This window comes from Myotis davidii, unplaced genomic scaffold (genome assembly GCF_000327345.1).
Source record: "Myotis davidii unplaced genomic scaffold, ASM32734v1 scaffold299, whole genome shotgun sequence".
Taxonomy (NCBI): Eukaryota; Metazoa; Chordata; class Mammalia; order Chiroptera; family Vespertilionidae; genus Myotis; species Myotis davidii.
This window is the reverse complement of record NW_006293088.1, coordinates 183,003-200,055: the sequence shown is the minus strand read 5'-3', so window position 1 is coordinate 200,055 and position 17,053 is coordinate 183,003. Positions and strand designations below refer to the sequence as shown.

At 56.3% G+C, this 17,053-nt stretch overlaps 2 protein-coding genes across 3 annotated transcripts in view; one reads left to right on the top strand and one right to left on the bottom strand.

Moving 5' to 3' along the window:
* Window positions 1-688: 688 nt before the first annotated feature.
* Window positions 689-11,922, top strand: HTR6 (5-hydroxytryptamine receptor 6). 2 transcript variants are annotated; one of them, XM_006766642.1, is made up of 3 exons: window positions 689-1,821; window positions 10,290-10,448; window positions 10,646-11,922. In XM_006766642.1, the coding sequence occupies exons 1-3, from the start codon at window positions 1,108-1,110 to the stop codon at window positions 11,093-11,095; spliced, it is 1,323 nt and encodes a 440-aa protein (XP_006766705.1). In that variant the 5' UTR covers window positions 689-1,107; the 3' UTR covers window positions 11,096-11,922. The 2 variants fall into 2 exon arrangements, with proteins under 2 accessions (XP_006766705.1, XP_015421328.1); XM_015565842.1 differs by having other exon boundaries at window positions 10,290-10,473; window positions 10,646-10,989.
* Window positions 11,923-13,234: 1,312 nt separating this feature from the next.
* Window positions 13,235-17,053, bottom strand: part of TMCO4 (transmembrane and coiled-coil domains 4) — a 70,296-nt gene continuing 66,477 nt past the window's right edge. Inside the window, exon 14 of the mRNA XM_006766641.2 lies at window positions 13,235-14,389. Coding sequence (XP_006766704.1) covers window positions 13,982-14,389 — 408 coding nt within the window. The 3' untranslated portion in view covers window positions 13,235-13,981. The remainder of the gene's footprint in view (window positions 14,390-17,053) is intronic.

Below are 17,053 nucleotides of genomic sequence, written 5' to 3'. Positions count from 1 at the left end.
AAGTGGTCAGAACAGTATCTGACACCGACCAGGTGCTCAATAAATGGTTCACAATATTGATCTGTGAAGTCTGATAGAGACTCTTAGCCAGGGGAAGAGACACACAGTGGGGCCACACCCAACCCCTCCACCTGCAGTGACTCTACCCCCCACACCTGGCCTGGCCTGGAGTTCCCCAAATCTGTTCACTCTCTGCTACACGGTGGGTGCCGACAGGCCAGGGACTTCTTCCTTAGCCTGACGCTGTTGGGGAAAGGGATGGTTTCTGCTGGGAAAACCCCCAGGAGGAGGCAACCTGCTGTTTAACTAAGGGTCCGAAGGAAGTATTCGTATGTATCATGTATATTGTGTACGATGTTACATGTGTACATATGTGTGCATGTGTGTGTGCACCTACGGGTGTCAAGTGATTGGAGGTCTGCAGGGACCAGCCATGAAGGTCAGGCCAAGGGCGTTCCTGGCATCAGGGTGGCCAGGCCCAGGCAGTGGGGAGCGCCTCAGAGTCCCACAGAGCGGAGGAGGCACAGTGACTCGCTCCTCACCAGAGAGCTTGGTGGGATGAGCGGTTGGGATGTTTTCAGTGCACTGGAGGTTCTGTAGGGCACAGTTATGATTTGACATGTGTGCACGGTATTCCCGCCGTGTGGGGAGGATGCTGTGAGAGGGAATGGAGGGTTAGGGAGCCACGGCCCCGGACCTAACGCCCACCTGCCGCGGGGGGCTTGCCTTCCGCCTTGGAGCGCCCACTGCCCTCTGCTCCCACCTCCCCGGTCCTTGCCCTTCCCCCATCTGACCGCCCTTTCCAGGGGCCTCTACTCCCACCCACTTAACCTCCGAGAGTCCTCCTGCCCCCTTAAGGCACTCTGCTCCTCATCAGGGCTCCCCCAAACTTCCTACCCCTGACCCACACCGAGGGCCCCTCTCCATCCTCTGCCCCTTGACCTGTCGCCCCCTCCCTCTCTTCCCACCTGTCCCCCTTCCCCCCCGCCTCCCCCGGGGGCGTCTGTTCTCGCTGACGACCCCCTGCAGTCTCCACTCCTTCGGGTCCCTCTCCATCCTCAGGATTCCCCTCGGGTCTCACGGCCTCGCCGTCCGTCCCCCGCCCCGATGATCCCAGAACCGGGCCCCGCATACAACAGCACCCCCTCCTGGGGGTCGGGGCTGGTGCCGGGCCCGGGTGGCAGTGGCTGGGTGGCGGCCGCGATGTGTGTGGTCATCGCATTGACCGCCGCGGCCAACTCGCTGCTCATCGCGCTCATCTGCACGCAGCCCGCGCTGCGCAACACGTCCCACTTCTTCCTGGTGTCGCTCTTCACGTCCGACCTGATGGTGGGGCTGGTGGTGATGCCGCCCGCCATGCTGAACGCGCTGTACGGGCGCTGGGTGCTGGCGCGAGGCCTCTGCCTGCTCTGGGCCGCCTTCGACGTGATGTGCTGCAGCGCCTCCATCCTCAACCTCTGCCTCATCAGCCTGGACCGCTACCTGCTCATCCTGTCGCCGCTGCGCTACAAGCTGCGCATGACGCCCGCGCGCGCCTTGGCGCTGGTTCTGGGCGCCTGGACCCTCGCCGCGCTCGCCTCCTTCCTGCCCCTGCTGCTGGGCTGGCACGAGCTGGGCCGTGCGCGGGCACCCGCTCCGGGCCAGTGCCGCCTGCTGGCCAGCCTGCCGTTCGTCCTCGTGGCGTCGGGCCTCACCTTCTTCCTGCCCTCGGGCGCCATCTGCTTCACCTACTGCAGGATCCTGCTGGCCGCGCGCAAGCAGGCCCTGCAGGTGGCCTCCCTCCCCACCGGCGTGGCGGGCCAGGCCTTGGAGACATCGCAGGTACCGGGTGCGCAGGGAGATGGGGCTTGCGGGTTGGAGAGAAATGAGCAGCCACTGGTACCTACTGCGGCAGCTGCCACTTAGTATACACTTGCTGGCAACGCCCGAGTGGCCATGCCCACCTTCCGTCTGAACTCCAGACTCAGCCCCGGACTGTCCACAGGACAGCGTCATGGGGCGGTGCAGCAGGCTTCTGGAAGGTGGCATGTGCGACAGGGAATTCAGGGCGTCCCAAGGCTCCCACCGGCTCCTCCGGGGTCTTCCCCTTCATGGCACGTGGCACCATCATGACGTCACAGGCCAGAAACAGGGATGATTTTTCTCCCTTTGAACGTGGGATTCATTAGCGAGAGCTACTGGTGCTGTCTTTTAAACGCGTGCCATCTCCATGCCACCGTCCTAATCCAAGCCATCACTGTGTCTTACCTGGAGCCTCCGAGAGTCTCCCACTGGCCCCCTGCTTCCTCCAGACCTACTCCCCTCCATTTTCCGCACAGGAGTCAGAGTAACAGAGAAAAAGAATGATCACGACACTTCCTTGCTTCAAACCCTTCAGTGGCTCCCTGTTGCTATCCAGGTAAAGAGGAGACCCAGCCTGGCTGGCATGGCTCAGTGGCTGAGCATCGACCTATGAACCAGGAGGTCACAGTTCGATTCCCAGTCAGGGCACATGCCCGGGTGGAGGGCTCCATTTCCAGTATGGGGTGTGCAGGAGGCAGCCAATCTATGATTCTCTCTCATCATTGATGTTCCTACTTTGGGATGTCCAACTGCTGGCCTAGGCCCACTCCCCGTGCACCGGGCCTCTGGTATATATATATATATCCATGTCAGGATCTGGCCTCCAGAACCTATCCTGCCAACCTCTCTTGCTTCACCTCACCCTCCTCCCTCTCTGTGCACCAGTCACATGGTTCTCCTGGTGGTTCCTTGGAGGCACCAGGCTGACTTCTGTGCCACGGTCTTTGCACTTGCTGTTCCCTCTGCCTGGAAAGTTTCCCCCCAGAGCTCCCCTGGCTTGACTTTTTCAGCTCACAGGTCACCTCTCCCTAGAGGCCGCCCCTGACTACTCTGCAGACCCACGTCCTGCCTGCCTGGTTGTTGACTTGTGTGATTTGTCTGTCTCCCCACTTGTTCTTTTTTAAAAAAATATATTTTATTGATTTTTTACAGAGAGGAAGGGAGAGAGAGAGAGAGAGAGTTAGAAACATCGATGAGAGAGAAACATCGATCAGCTGCCTCCTGCACATCTCCTACTGGGGATGTGCCCGCAACCCAGGTACATGCCCTTGACCGGAATTGACCCTGGGACCTTTCAGTCTGCCGGCTGACGCTCCATCCACTGAGCCAAACCGGTTTCGGCTGTCTCCCCACTTGAATGGAAGCTCCGTGAGGACCAGTGTGTCTGGGTTGGTTTGATCTCCACTGCACATGCTAATGCTTCCTAACCACTTGTGAATGGGGTCGGTGCTCCTAGCTCAAGGCCCTGCAGCGTCTAGAAGTGGAGTACCTGCTTGGGCCACCCAGGCCACGTGCTGCCTGAGTCCTATTGTCCACCCGAGGGATGGGGGCATAGACTGACCAGGCCTGAACCCCAAAGAATTAGGTCACACGCCAGAGGAAGTTTCAAACGGGGCTCTCCAGATTCATCTTGGTGTAGCTTCAGGTGGAAGAGGCTCTTGCAGGATGGGGTCGGGGGTGCCTTGAGGGTCATTGGGTGAATAGAGAATTGGCTGGGGGCTGGGTGGGAGGAGGTCCTGGCTACAGGCCTGCCCTCTCCCCCTATCTGTGCTCACTGGAGAACATTCTGGATTCTCGGCTGGTGGCTGCGGCCCTGGCTTGGTTCTTTAGCAATAGGAAGAACTGCCGTGGGCCACCCCTACTCTCCTTGGGTTCTTGTAAAGGAACATGTCCCCAAACTTCAGGCACAAGGAACCACCTTGGCATATCTGTCTTCCTTCCCCCACCCCACTCCACCCCCACTCTCTTCAACCCACTTCATTCATATGTACTTAGCATTTTCTTTAAATCACCTCATTTATCTCCTTACTTCCATGAGTTTGTTTAGGAAGGGAACTTGTTCCTTCCGGAAATGGAAAATCAATATCTTTGCCATAAATAGGTGATCAAACACAGCTTCCGTGAGGGTGCAGAACCAGTGGTGTTCCCAAGTCCAGCTCATTGGTCAGAGGGACTGAGCCGAGGCCCGCTTTCTCTTTGTTAAGTGTTAGACGGATGGTAAAGTCCAAGTAGCATCCACACGAGACTCTCTCGTGACGTAAGCAGAGAGCTGATGTTCCGACTCCGTGATTCAGTTATTTCACAGGGTGTCCGTTTACCACTTCAAGTCCCCGCCCACCCCACACTAAGCTCTGCTGTAGTGACGAATGAGCTCCCTGCCCCTTCTGTGGATTCCTTTCCTTCCTCACTCTCATTTGGCCAAACTGGCCTCTTGGCTGTCCTTTGGGCCACCAAGCACAATCCTGCCTGAGGACCTTTGCACTTGCTGTTCCCCTGCCTGGAGTGCGCCTTCCCTTCACCTCCACATGGTTTCTCTGCAACTCCACCACTTTCTGCCACACTTCCCCAGGTCCCCTTCAGCCCTACTTTCCTGCGTTACAGTTCTCAGCAGCACTTACCACTCCTGGCATGCTAGACATGTTCCCACTTATTTATCTGTTGTGCATTTCCTCCTATTGGGATGTAAGCTCTATGGGGTGGGAACTTGTCTCTTAGTTTACTGTATTCCCAGCACCTGCACCCGTGCCTGGCATATCCTAAGTGCTCAGTGTTCACTGATGGAAGGGCTGACATTAACACAGAGCGTCACAGAGCTGGCCATTCCGCCCCTGTTCAAGCTGCTCCCTTTCCTCCCACTCCTTTCAGAATCAGTTCTTGCATCTGATGGAGCCTAGGCTTTTTAGTCCCTCAGTTCCTTTGCTTGGCGACATGTCTGGAGGACCTACTGTGTGCAGGAGCTGTTGGAGGCTGTGCATGGGGTGATGAGCTGGGCTGAGAAGGTCCCGCCCTCTTGGAATCCATGTTCTAGTCGGGGAGGCAGACATTGATCACGAAACCTGACCAGGATGAGGGTGTGGATCTCATAAGAGGGGCACCTCACCCCATGGACATGCAGAGGCTACCAGTGGCTGTGCCTGTGTTTGTAAACCGAATGCTGGGAGGTGTCCTCACGGATCAGTGAGGCCAGCACCTGCCACCCAGGCAGAATGGCCCCTGGGCCCCTCCCGTCAGACATGTGCCTGTGCTGATTCCTCCTGCTCCCTGGGGGGCCTTTTCCTTGGTTTGAGTGTGGAAGTGCCAGACCCCACCGCTACCCTCGCCTCCCAAACCACTCGGCTCCTAAGCAGGCCTTCCGGTGCCGTGGTCCATGTTGCCCGGAGAATTGCTGCGTTTGGGAATTTGCTTCTGGGATGTGGCCTCTATTCTGGCCTCCTGGGTCATGACCCCTTTCCTCCCACTTGGACAGTCCTGTCCGAGAGACCGGAAGCGTCCAGCCTGGGGGTGGAGGCTCTCTCAGTGCCTGGACTTAAAGCACCTGATGAGAATGAACAAAACCCGGGGCTTGCTGGGCCTCTCTCCTCCTGTTTTCAGTCCCACGTAGCCCTTAGCTCCCTCCCCAGTCCAGCCTCTGGCTTCCCCACAGAAGGAGGGGAGTTGGGCTCGGGTGCCCAAAGTCGCAGCGCCTCTGGGCCGAGATCACGGGAGCTGAGCAGCGTGAGCACCTTCTCTCCCCCACCCTCCACACCTGCATCTTCATGCGAACGGGCTTGGAAAAAACCATGGTGGCTCTGTGGGTTCAGCCTGGTCTTCGGGCCCCAGGGGCTGTGAGAAAGGGGGTCATGCTTAGAGCTGAGGCAGGGACCATGGGCGTGGGAGGTGGTGATGTCAGAGTAAGAGGCTGCCTGAATGTGGGGTGGGGGAGGGGGAGGAGGAAGAGAGAGGAGAACGCGTCCCTGTGGGAATGGGGCTCATCCTTGGGAGATTCCAGAGGGACCAGTGAGGCAGCTCAGCTTGGTGGGAATGCTGGCAGTGTCTGCTTTCTCAGCTCCTCTCTGTCTGCCAGGATCCCGTGTCTCTGGTCCACAGCCCCTTCCCCATCGTCTTCCTCTGCACCTCGTCTTTCTCCCCTTCTCTCCTTCAGTTCCATTTCACCCCATTCTCTTCCTCCTGCATCCCTCCATCTTCCTCTATCCACTTCTCTCCCATCAATTTCTTCTCCTTTCCCTCCTCCCAGCTTTCCCACCCTCCCTCACCCAACTATGCATCATTCTGTCTTAGTGATCCATCTCTTCCATCCCTGCTTCCTCCTCCTCCTCCTCAGAGGGGGAGGCTGTGATCACAGAAATATCTCAAAGGGAGAGGAGGGGCTGAACTGGGGAGAGGCTGACGGGGGAGCAGTGTCGAGCACTGCAGGCTTGGCTGCTGCTGGGTCCGGGGCGACCTGGTGGAGCCAGGGCTGGGTGCAGGAGCCTGTGTGTCTGGCTGGTCATGGGCTCAAATCCTGCCTCCTTCCCATCACATCCAGTTGACTTCGGACAAGTCCTCCAACTCCCTACACCCCAGGGTGAATGCTATTTAGCACCTGAGGCTGTTTGAAAAACCAATAAGATAATATACATACACTTGACACATAGTAGGTGCACAACAAATGCTCTCCTTTCCTCTTGTGGCAAATATGGTCCTGGGGAGCTCACCCCCTTTTGAGTCTTTCTAGGAAAAAACACTATTGATGCCACCAGCATCATCACCACCATCATCAAAGAGATAAACTGGACACTGTCAACAGCAATATAGCAAACACGTGGTACATATTATGTGCCAGGCCCTGCCTGAATACCTGGCTGCATACCATCTTAATTAAGTTAATTCTTACTACAGTCATATGAGGTACATGCTATTATGATTCCCGTTATGCAGATGAGAAAACTGAGGCACAGAGAGGTGCAGTGCCTTGCTGAAGGTTGATGCTCAACTGACTGAGCCACTCCAGGCAGGGCATGACTCATTCTTTGAAGCCTGTTAGTATTCTACAGTGGGTCTATTTAACCACTCTCCTTCTGATGGACATTTAGGCCATTTCTGACTCTTTTTCTATCACGAATAGTGCTGTGGGACACCTTCTTGTACCTGCCCAGTGTGCAGGTGTGTGTGGGTGTTTATGAATATAGTTTACCTGTGAGTGGAATTGGCCCCTGGAAAGGCGCTGCCAAGTTGTCCTCCAGGTGGCTGCCCTCTGACAGTCATGCTTGTCATGGACACATATAAGGGGCATGTGGAAGCAATGTGACCACGAGGGGCCGTGAGGTGGGTACGGGGCAGAGAGAAATGGGGAGGGGGAGGCTGGCACCAGCCAGAGCCCAGGGTGTGGGCTGATGGTTGCCATTGGCTCTTGCTCCATGAAGGGCTCTCGGTGACTGTGGTAGTGTTTCTGCAACCCCACCCTGACTATGGCCCATGGATGCCATCCCCCCAAATGGCAGCAGGATGGTGAAGCAGAAGTACAGCTCTTGGAGCCAGAAGTGACTTTGGCCCCTGACTCAACACAAATCTGCTGTTATGTTGCCTCTCTGAACCTCCTCTGCAAAATGGAGATAATAACACTTACCTCACGTAAAGATTGAACGGCACAATGAATATCAAATGCTGATGCATAGTAAGCGCTCAATAAATGGGGCCAGTTTGGGGTCATTGGTGCTTTGGCTCATGACCTTGTTCTGGCACATGTGACCTTGGGAAGGAACCCTACTTTCTCTCTTCCCTTCTGCCTATGTTCTTGGGTCACCTCTCTGGGGGAGAAGAGCAGAAACACCCATGGTTGTTCCCAGGAAGAACAGAGAGGGAATCTCAGGTGATCTATAACTCCATTCCTGGAGCTTTCTCCCCTGACGATTGCCCCCAAGGTCTCTCTCCCTCAGTCCCCCATGCCCTAGAGCTCTGACAAAACCAAGGTTCTCGCTTGCTTCTCTCCTGCCCCAGGTCACCAGGTCTCAGAGGGGTTCCCGATGGGTGGGGCCTTTTGGAGATGGTGCCCCCCCCCATGGTCTGTCCCCATTATTGATCGCATCAATTTGAAGGCATGGCAGCTCTTAGGAGATTCTTTGGGGAAGCAGGAGCTTCTTGTCCTGGCTGACCATGGGCGGGGGAGGGGGGGGCGGGGAACAGAAGCCATGTGGAGACCAATCTGGAGGAGAGAAAACGAGAAAAGAGAAAAGCAGATCCCCCCACCCCCGCCTGCCCGCCCTTCTGCCTTGCTACAGCACGGTGAGTCAGAGCATTTGCCCTGACATCTGTGCTGCTTTGGGGAGCCAGAGCTGCTGGCAGAAGGGCCCGGCTCCCGAGGGTGCTGAAATTTCTCCAACCTCATACACATACCCTGAGCCCACACTGGGGCTACCATGTACGTAGCACTTTGTGTTGGGCACTATGCATGCATTGGTTACCCACAGCCCCCCAGGGACTCCGTAAGCTGCGTATTGTTCCTCCCACTTTACAGACGTGGAAACAGAGTCTCAGGGCCACAGAGTGAGTAAGTGGTAGAGGTATGGTTTGCAGCCAGGCCACTTGTCTTAAAAGCCCTGCCTCTGCCCAACGCTGCCCCACCGAGACAAGAGGGAGGGAGCAGGGGCCTCTCCTTGTTTGCTCTTTGTGAATCTGTCCTCGATATCCCTATAACCAGACTTCACCTGGGCAAACACATCGGGGGCTGGCAGTTACTGTGTGCTTCATCTCTCCCCTCCTGCCCACCGACATTTCAGAATTAGACCCCCTGATTCTATAGGCGGATAGTAGGGAGCGGGTGTTTCAGCACCATGGACAAGAACAAAGTCTCGCTGCTTTGAGGAGGCGGAGAGAGAAAGGCAAGGCTGGAAGGTGTGTGTGTGTGTGTGTGTGTGTGTGTGTGTGTGTGTGTGTGGAGGGCGTGGGGGGGGAGGGGGAAGGGTGTCCTGAATCTGAGAGATAATGTGATGGGACTGACACATCCTGGCTTTGTCTCTTCCACCCCCTTTCCATCTGGGAAGGTTGCCTGGGAATCTGGTTCCCTTTTGACTGTCATCTCTCTATACCCAACCCATTACTGGCTGCCTCATGAACTAAGCTAGAGTTTAGGAAATGTTGGGGGATCCCTGGCTTTCAAAGCCCAGGTATGCTCCCCAGAAGCACACACCCCTTTTCCATAATTCAATGAAGTGTCCGGATCTCCTGCACACTGATATTTATTTACATTGTGAATGTAGGCGGATCTCATTTTGTATACATCTTATATATGAAAATCCAAATTGCTTACAACCCATCGTTTAGGGGAGGCTCCATGGACCTTTAGCGGTTCAATGGTGGACTTTAAGATGGTCTCAGAAGCCCCTGGAAGTGTGGGAATTTTTTTTTTGTGTGTGTGAAAATTGATAAGCTTTTAGTTTTCTGGGGAGTAGTGTAGATTTCATTAGCTTCTCAATGGGCTCATGAGGTTGAAACAGTTATGGGAACTTCTGGGCTAAAGGCTCATCCAGTTCAAGGAGACATTTTTATGTTTTGGGACTGCGGGTCCCCAGTTTGCAAAGTCAAATTCTAACCTCTTCATGCCCCTGGCCCCCTTTTGATGGCTGCTGTGGAGCAGCTCCGTTCTCCCCCTTCCTCCCCACACCCCCGCTCTTCAAGTCTATGCTTGGGAATGGAGACGTCTGCCAGACACACATGATTTGAGCTGTGAAATGCCAAGGTCACTAGCATCCTAGTAAATTATAATAAATTTCGCTGTGAACGTTTGCTCTCTGCAAATGCTTTCGGAATAGCACTTTGTTTTGTGGAGGGTGAGGGTAACAGGGCAAGCAAAATCTTACTCCAAACACTGAAGAGAACCCATATACAAAGAGATTGCCACGCCCTGGACAGCAACAGGCCCTCTTGTCAAATACCCTTCAATCGCAACTAATTCTTGTGGCGCCAAAGCCTTTGGGAGGTGCTGGGGCTCACGGTCATGCATGTTGGCCCATGTAGAGTTGTCCTTTGCACGGAGCATGGGTCTTTTGAACTGGTTTGTGTTTGGGGCAGTGTTGCTCTGTCTCACTGCAGTTCCTAGAGCTCCTTGTGAAGAGCTGGGTCAGGAGCAGGGCTCAATCTATTGCTGGGATCAGGGCTCAGTCTGGGCCTAAGGTTGGTTCAGTCTGGTCCCCGGTTGAGGCTCAGTTTGACACCTTGGTTATACAGGGCTTAGTCTATGGGAGCTTTCAGGGATCAGTCCTTGGTTCATAGCTGACGTCAGGGCTTGGTCTGGACTCAGGGTCAGGCCTCAGGTTAGGGCTATAGTTGGGGCTGAGTCAAGGATCAGGACTCAATCTATTGCTGATACTAGGGTCCAGTCTAGAATTAGGATTGGGGCTCAGTCTGTGGATGGGATCAGGGTTCGGCCGGGGCTCTCTCCCAGCTGACTCATGTGGCCTTCCTTTCGGCAGGTGCCCAGGACCCCACGCCCAGGGACGGAGTCAGCTGACAGCAGGCGTCTGGCCACCAAGCACAGCAGGAAGGCCTTGAAGGCCAGCCTGACCCTGGGCATCCTGCTGGGCATGTTCTTTGTGACCTGGCTGCCCTTCTTTGTGGCCAACATTGCCCAGGTAATGCCACTGCAGGGGGCGGCAGGTGAGTCCAGGCCTCGCTGGGAGGCCCCCAAGCCCCACCTCAGCCCAGGCACGGGAGGGAGGAAAGTGGGCTGCTGCTCATGGTGTGTTTGGCTGTGTCTGTCCCGGCCGTGCTGGGTGGGGTGGTCTATGCTCCTTCCCTGGGACCAGGCGTGATGCACCCTTCCCTCCAGGCTGTGTGCGACTGCGTCTCCCCAGGCCTCTTCGATGTCCTCACGTGGCTGGGCTACTGCAACAGCACCATGAACCCCATCATCTACCCCCTCTTCATGCGGGACTTCAAGAGGGCCCTGGGCAGACTGCTGCCCTGTCCCCTCTGGCCCCAGGAGCACCGGGCCAGCGTGGCCTCACCCTCCATGCGCACCTCCCACAGCGGCGCCCGGCCGGGCCTGAGCCTGCAGCAGGTGCTGCCCCTGCCCCTGCCCCCGGACTCTGACTCCGACCCGGACTCGGGCTCAGGAGGCTCCTCAGGCCTGCAGCTCACGGCCCAGCTGCTGCTGCCAGGCGAGGCCACCCGGGACACCCTGCCGCCTGCCAGGACTTCTGCCACCGTCAACTTCTTCCACAGGGATCCCGTGGAGCCCCAGCTGCGGCTGCATCTGCTTGGTGCCCCCACGAACTGACGGGGCTTGTGGCTGGTCAGGGGGGAGCTGGACTGGGTGCAACCAAGCCCCCGAGGCCTTGGGCCAGCTCTGGCTGAGGCCAGGAGGCTGCAGGTCTCTCGGGGGCCCTCTGAACTCTGGTGGGGTGCACTGAATCAGCCCCACTACCCACTCTGGGTCCTCCACCTGCGGGGTAATTGCTGGCTGCATACAATGTCTCCAGAAGGCTGCATTGCTGAGTGTAAGTTGTGTAGAGAATGGTTGGAGGGCTCTGGGAGCGGGGCAGGGGGCCCTTGGTTCAGATTAGGGTGAAGACCATCGCCTTTGCACATCCTATCAGATCGCACGTCTGCAGAGACGGGTCAGTGCAGGCTGAGCCCTTTGCTCCTCTAACTGTAGTTCGTGGGCATGGTCTCCAGGGAGTTGGTTGAAAACGCACACCTCTGCCCCCGCCCCGGAGCTGCTGAGTCATAACCTACATGTGAGCAAGGTCCCCAGTGACTCGTGTGCGTGCATGGTTTGAGGTGTGCTGGCTGAGCTGACCCTTGACCCTGAGGATGGTTTGCTGGACGGTTGTTGGACCAGCCAGCCCCTCGGATGTGTGTGGCCTCACAGGGAACCCCTGAGCCTGGGAGTCAGGCAGGCCTCAACTGGAATCCATGCTCCCTTACTTCCTAGTTCTGCACGGGTTACTTAACCTCTCTGAGCCTGCTGTTGTACGTGCAACATGGGGCAATGATGCCTGCCTCGTAGGTTGCCATGAGAACGGGGACAGTGTGCATCGATGCCAGCACCTGGCAGATGGTCAGTGGTACCTGTGGTTGTTATACCTCCCGGCATTCAGCCCCCTGGCCCTGCCTCCTTCTGGCCTTTCCTGGGTCCGTGAGGGAAGTGGGAGAGGTGGCCACTCAGGTCAGCAGAGGTGAAGAGGAGCTGCCCCTGGTGTGGGCTGGTGCGTCAAGCAGGCAGGTGAACCCTGGTACGGGACCTGTTTTTTTGTTTCTGTTTTTGAGGGAGCGCTCAGTTCCTTCACCTGCTGTAGGTCCCTTTTCAGGCTGAGGTTTTTCCTGAGAGTGTGTCCACTTACTCGGCTGCCATTTTAATCCTCAGTCTGAGATTTTTCTTATGCCCCACCCGCAAGTTCCATCCACCCAAACGCCCAGGGGGCTCTGCAGGTGGCCGGGCACTCTCCTTGGTGCTGATTAGACTCCGGCCCTGGCTGCTGGCCACTGGCCTCGGAGGGTCCATGGTGCTTGTGGGGGCTCCCCTCTGCCCCAGGCCTGCTGGAGTGGACTATCAATAAACACGAGCTGACAGCAGTGACTGCAGTGTGGACTGGATTCGCTGGAGTGTGGACTGGATCCGCCTGAGGGGCCACTCGGGCTGGAGATGCTGCCGATGAAGGGGGAAGAGACCCTGGCACAGGTGGCCTGGGTTCATGTCCACACTCTGCCCCTAATCTGCCCTGGGACCTCAGCCAAGTCCCTTACCCTCTCGGGGCCTCAGTTTCCCACGCGCTGTTTGGATTAATGGCAGCAAGAGTTCGGTAAATATTTGTTAAATGAATAAACAAATACACATGCCCGAGCACCAGTTCAGCTCTAACGCCAATTCCTCCCATCTCTCTTCCCCACTGCCTGCTCCAGAGCTTTTCAATACTTTCTCTGCCTGGATCTTGATTTTCCCATCTGCACAGTGGGTGGGGGGATGCTCTCTGGCCCTGGCCCTCATGGACAGTGGGAGGAACAAAGGGGAAGGTCATTAGTGGTGCAGGGTCCAGCCCTGGGCAAGGTCCCTGGATCTCGCTGGCACAGCTGGGGCATCCCAGTGGGTTGGGGCTCACGCCATGGCTGCAGATCTGGGGGTTCTCTGCAAGGCAGGCAGCAGCAGGAAGGGAGGCCCCTTCTGGTTGGTCCAGGCCCAGTGGCACCTGGTACAATGGCTAAGAGCTGGGCTCCGGGGACCAGCTGACAAGCTTGAGATCAACCAGCTATGTGACCTTGAGCAGGTTAGCTGACCTCTCCGGGCATCCGTAGCTACAGGTGTAAAATGAAGACGATACCAGTAGCTACCTCATCGGGTTGTTGCGGGGGTCAACACTCTGCCCCTCGGTGTTGGGGTGTTGTTCACGTACGCCCTCGGTACACGGTAAACACTCGCTGGGTGGCAGCCATTCTTTATTTTCACAATCACCATCACCTCTGCTCATGCTACAGGAAATCCTTCCCGTCTCACCCCCTCTTGCTACCAGGCCCAGCTCCCACCCGTACTGCAGGCGGATTCAGCATTTGTTCGCCGTGCTCTGCTACAATGACATCCAGGGCCACCACGCAGTACAACTTTGGGGGTGCCCTTCACCTCGCGTCTGTGTGACTGGCGCCCCTGCTGTTGTGCAGGGCACAGCCCACGTGGCTGTACACGGTAGGTCTGATCGGATCTCCCAAGAGCAGAGTGAGCTGCCCGCTGCCTCTGGTGCCCAGCTCTGTAGGTGTGTCAGAGGTGCCTGTGGGCTGGAAGGCAGCCTGGAGTGGATGGAAGGGCAGGCAGACACCTGGCTTGACTGAGGCGGGGGGCGGGGGTGGCAAGTAGGAACCTCAGGCCCCAAGAGCCCCCCGGACCTCCTGATGGAGAGCCAGTCCCACGCTGTGACCTAGGGTACAGGGTCCGAGGGCTCTCACCTGTGCTTGGTTGACTCTGCGGGGCTCTGGCCTTGCTTCTCCAGAGAGGAACCATCATCTCCCTACAGTTCCCTCTCCTGTCAATTCCTTGCTTTTCAACCCCAAAGCCTTTGTTTAGGAAAGGCACTGGTGGAAATTCTTCAGAGCTCCCTCGGGGAGCCCGGTGGACGGGGGTAAGAGAGCACCATATATGGGAATCTGGGAAGATGGCTTGAGTCCCCTTTTGGGGTCAATCCAGCCCTGGGCCGGGTCCCTGGATCTCACTGGCACAGCTGGGACAGCCCAATGGGTTGGGGCTCACGCCATGGCTGCAGGTCTGGGGGTTCTCCGCAGGGCAGGCAGCAGCAGGAAGGGAGGCCCCTTCGGGTTGGTCCAGCCCCATTGGCACCTGGGCTTGGCTGGGGTCAGCAAATGTGGACACTTGGGAGGTGTCTCTGGGTGCAGGACCCTGGGTTTGCCCATCCTGGTCGGTGGTCTTGTCTGGTGAGGAGGCAGCTGCTGCCTGGCGAGGCTCCTCTTGGGGCAGGTTGCCTGAGGCCATCAAAAGCCCCTTTTCGACCCAGCCTGGCTTGGTGGGGATGCCCACAGCCTTCAGGATGACGTCCATCTTCTTGCCATAGTCCAAGTGGCCGCTGACCTGCAGGAGGACAGTGAGTGAGGGCCACGGTGGGCGGGCAGAGCCCAGCCCTCCCCAGGGTCCCAAGCTAAGCTCCTGGGCCTCACCCTCGCCCTCCATCGCCAATGCTCTGTCTCCAACTCTCCATGACTCTGAAATCCAGAGAGGGGAGGGGACCTCTAAGTTCAAGGCTGCTCTAAACCCTGGTAAGTAAAGATGCAGGCAGTTTCTCTACAAAATCTGGGTCCTCTGGGGGCAGGAAGGGATCTCCTGATAGTCAGAGTGGAGGTCCTCGTTCTGTAGCTTTAGGTTATGGCAGAAGGGCTCTGCTGCTCACCACCTGGCTCTTGGGCAAACCCCTCTATCCTCTACCTCCACTTGCCTCAGCTGTAAAACGGGGACAAGAAGCGTAGCTGCATCAGAGAGTTGCTCTGAGGTTGCTGTAAAGCCCCCAACCTGAAAACAGAGCTATGTCACAGATGGCAAGGAACCATCTACAACTCACTCTCCCCCTTTTCCCTTAGTCATAAGAACTTTAATTTATAGCCGGGCACCTTCCTCTCTTGTAGCTGAGTGTAGCACTGCAACAAGTTCTGGCCAATGGATGAAGCGGTGGTGTTATGTGGTTCTGCCTGGAGGTCTCTTTAAAAGGGGAGTGCTCTTCTTTCCCCCATATTTCCTTTCCTGCAGGCTGGAATTCAGACGTGATGGCCAGAGCCTCAGCAGCCATGTTGGGCCGTGAGTCCGCTCACTAAGTCCACTTGCTGGCTTGCAAAGCAGCAAGACCGGGAATTTTGGCCCCTGAAGACTATGGAGCCACCATACCAGCCCTGAAGAGCCTGTTCTGTCCTGTTCTTACATGACAACATCAACTCTTGTATATTTAAGCCACTTCAATGGGGCCTCGGTTATATGGACCTGAATCTTCACTAAGACGAGGTCAAGAACTCGGAAGTGCCCACCCGCTTCCTCAGAGACTAGAGACACCCCCCTTTTATTGTGTAGGGATGTGTCAGTAGAAGTGTGATTAGAATGCCAGATGCCCAACTGTGCTAATGAACTATGCCCGACACACAGGTGGACCTTAATACATGGCAGAAAATGAACTTACTGGATATACTCCTTGACAGGAGCTGGCTGCCAATTATAGATGAAGAAATTGAGCCAAAGAGAAGTGAAGTGACTTGCCCAAAGTCATGCAGCTAGAAAGTGTCAGAGCTGAGATGTGAGTTAGCTCTGTTCTCTTCACAGAAAACCAGTGAGCGAGAGGAAATTTTTAAAAAATCACATTTGACAGATGAGGCCAGTGAAGCCCAGAGAGGGGCGGTGGTTTGCTTAATGACACACAGCACAGGAAGAGCAAAGCCATGTGCTGTGCTCGGGACGCTGTGTGCAGAGGCTGCTTAGCTCAGATCTCCCTGCAGTGGAGTCTCATGCTTTACCGGCCAGTCTAAGGGGTCTGCGTCCGTATCAAAGGTAAACCCCAGACAGAACTTCCCTTCAAGGCTGGAGAGGAAGGCTTTTGCTTCTAAAGAAGACGGGAAAACACCGGAGAGGCAAGTGTGGGGCATCTTAGGAAACAACACAAAGGCTTGGCTGGTAACATCTGCATTTCCATCTGAATCACCAATCACACCGGGTTATGCAAACGATTTCTCAAAAACACAAGAAGATAGTTCCCTGTACAGCTGGTTATTTTCTCATAACCAGAACCTGCCTACTTCTTGTTCTTTTCTTCACCAAAACGTGTACATCGTGCTCAGTGACAACGCTCACACAGAGGGCCTTTCAGATCCCTGGGTTGGAGGTCAAGGTGGGGCAGCTGCCCCCACAGAGGGTGGGCATTCGAGGCTGCCCGGCGCTGGAAAGAACCTGCGTTTGGGATCTGAGAAAAGCCTTGGATCTGTCCCTTACTAGTAACTGGGCGAGTCCTTACGATGTCCAGAACCCTGGCTCCCCCATCTGTAAGATGGGGATCATCACACTGACCCTGAATGTCAGCTACAAGAGTTCAAGGGCCTGGCACTCTGCAGGGACCCAGTATATGCTCCCTCTTACCATCATGTTCCATGTGGGACCCAAAGTAGTTCTACAGGGACAGTAACTAATTAGTGAGGTGCACGCAGCATCTCCAGCACAGCACACAGCTTTGCTCTTCACGTGCTGTGTGCCATGAACAAACTACCGCCCCCCTCTGGGCTTCACAGTCCCTCGGGGTGTTTGTGGGAAGATATAAGACAAATAAGCCACAGTGCCTGGCACATAGTAGGTGCTCCATAAATAGAAGCTCCCTTACCTTAGTTTCCGTGGAAGCAGGGGGAGGAGGGTAGGGCGTTAGCGGGCTGATCTATGTGGGAACCCAAGGGGGCTGCCAAGCTCTAGCCATCATGTCTGAATCCCAGCCAGCAGAAACCTAGACCCACAGAAACTAGCAAGAATGGGCTCCCTATACCCTTGCAATGTTGGTGAAGGGAGGTACTAGGGCTGGTGCAGGCAGGCAGGGCAGGACGGAGGGAGGTGTGTGGCCACTGGCTACAGCTGATTCCAGACGGAAACTCTGCTGTGCAGCTATCCTAGAAGGCACAGCTCTGGTCCTGGGGGGGCCACAGGTTGGTCCAGGTCCCGGCCCGCCCTGTTCCTGAGCTGCCATTCTGCAAAGACCCAGGGGGAGAACTTACTGGCGGA

Excerpts from the sequence above, each read along its gene's own strand:
- HTR6 (XM_006766642.1), top strand. The coding sequence starts at position 1,108 with ATGATCCCAGAACCGGGCCCCGCATACAACAGCACCCCCTCCTGGGGG. Across the intron at positions 1,822-10,289 it reads AGGCCTTGGAGACATCGCAG|GTGCCCAGGACCCCACGCCC; the intron begins GTACCGGGTGCG and ends TCCTTTCGGCAG. Across the intron at positions 10,449-10,645 it reads TTGTGGCCAACATTGCCCAG|GCTGTGTGCGACTGCGTCTC; the intron begins GTAATGCCACTG and ends CCTTCCCTCCAG.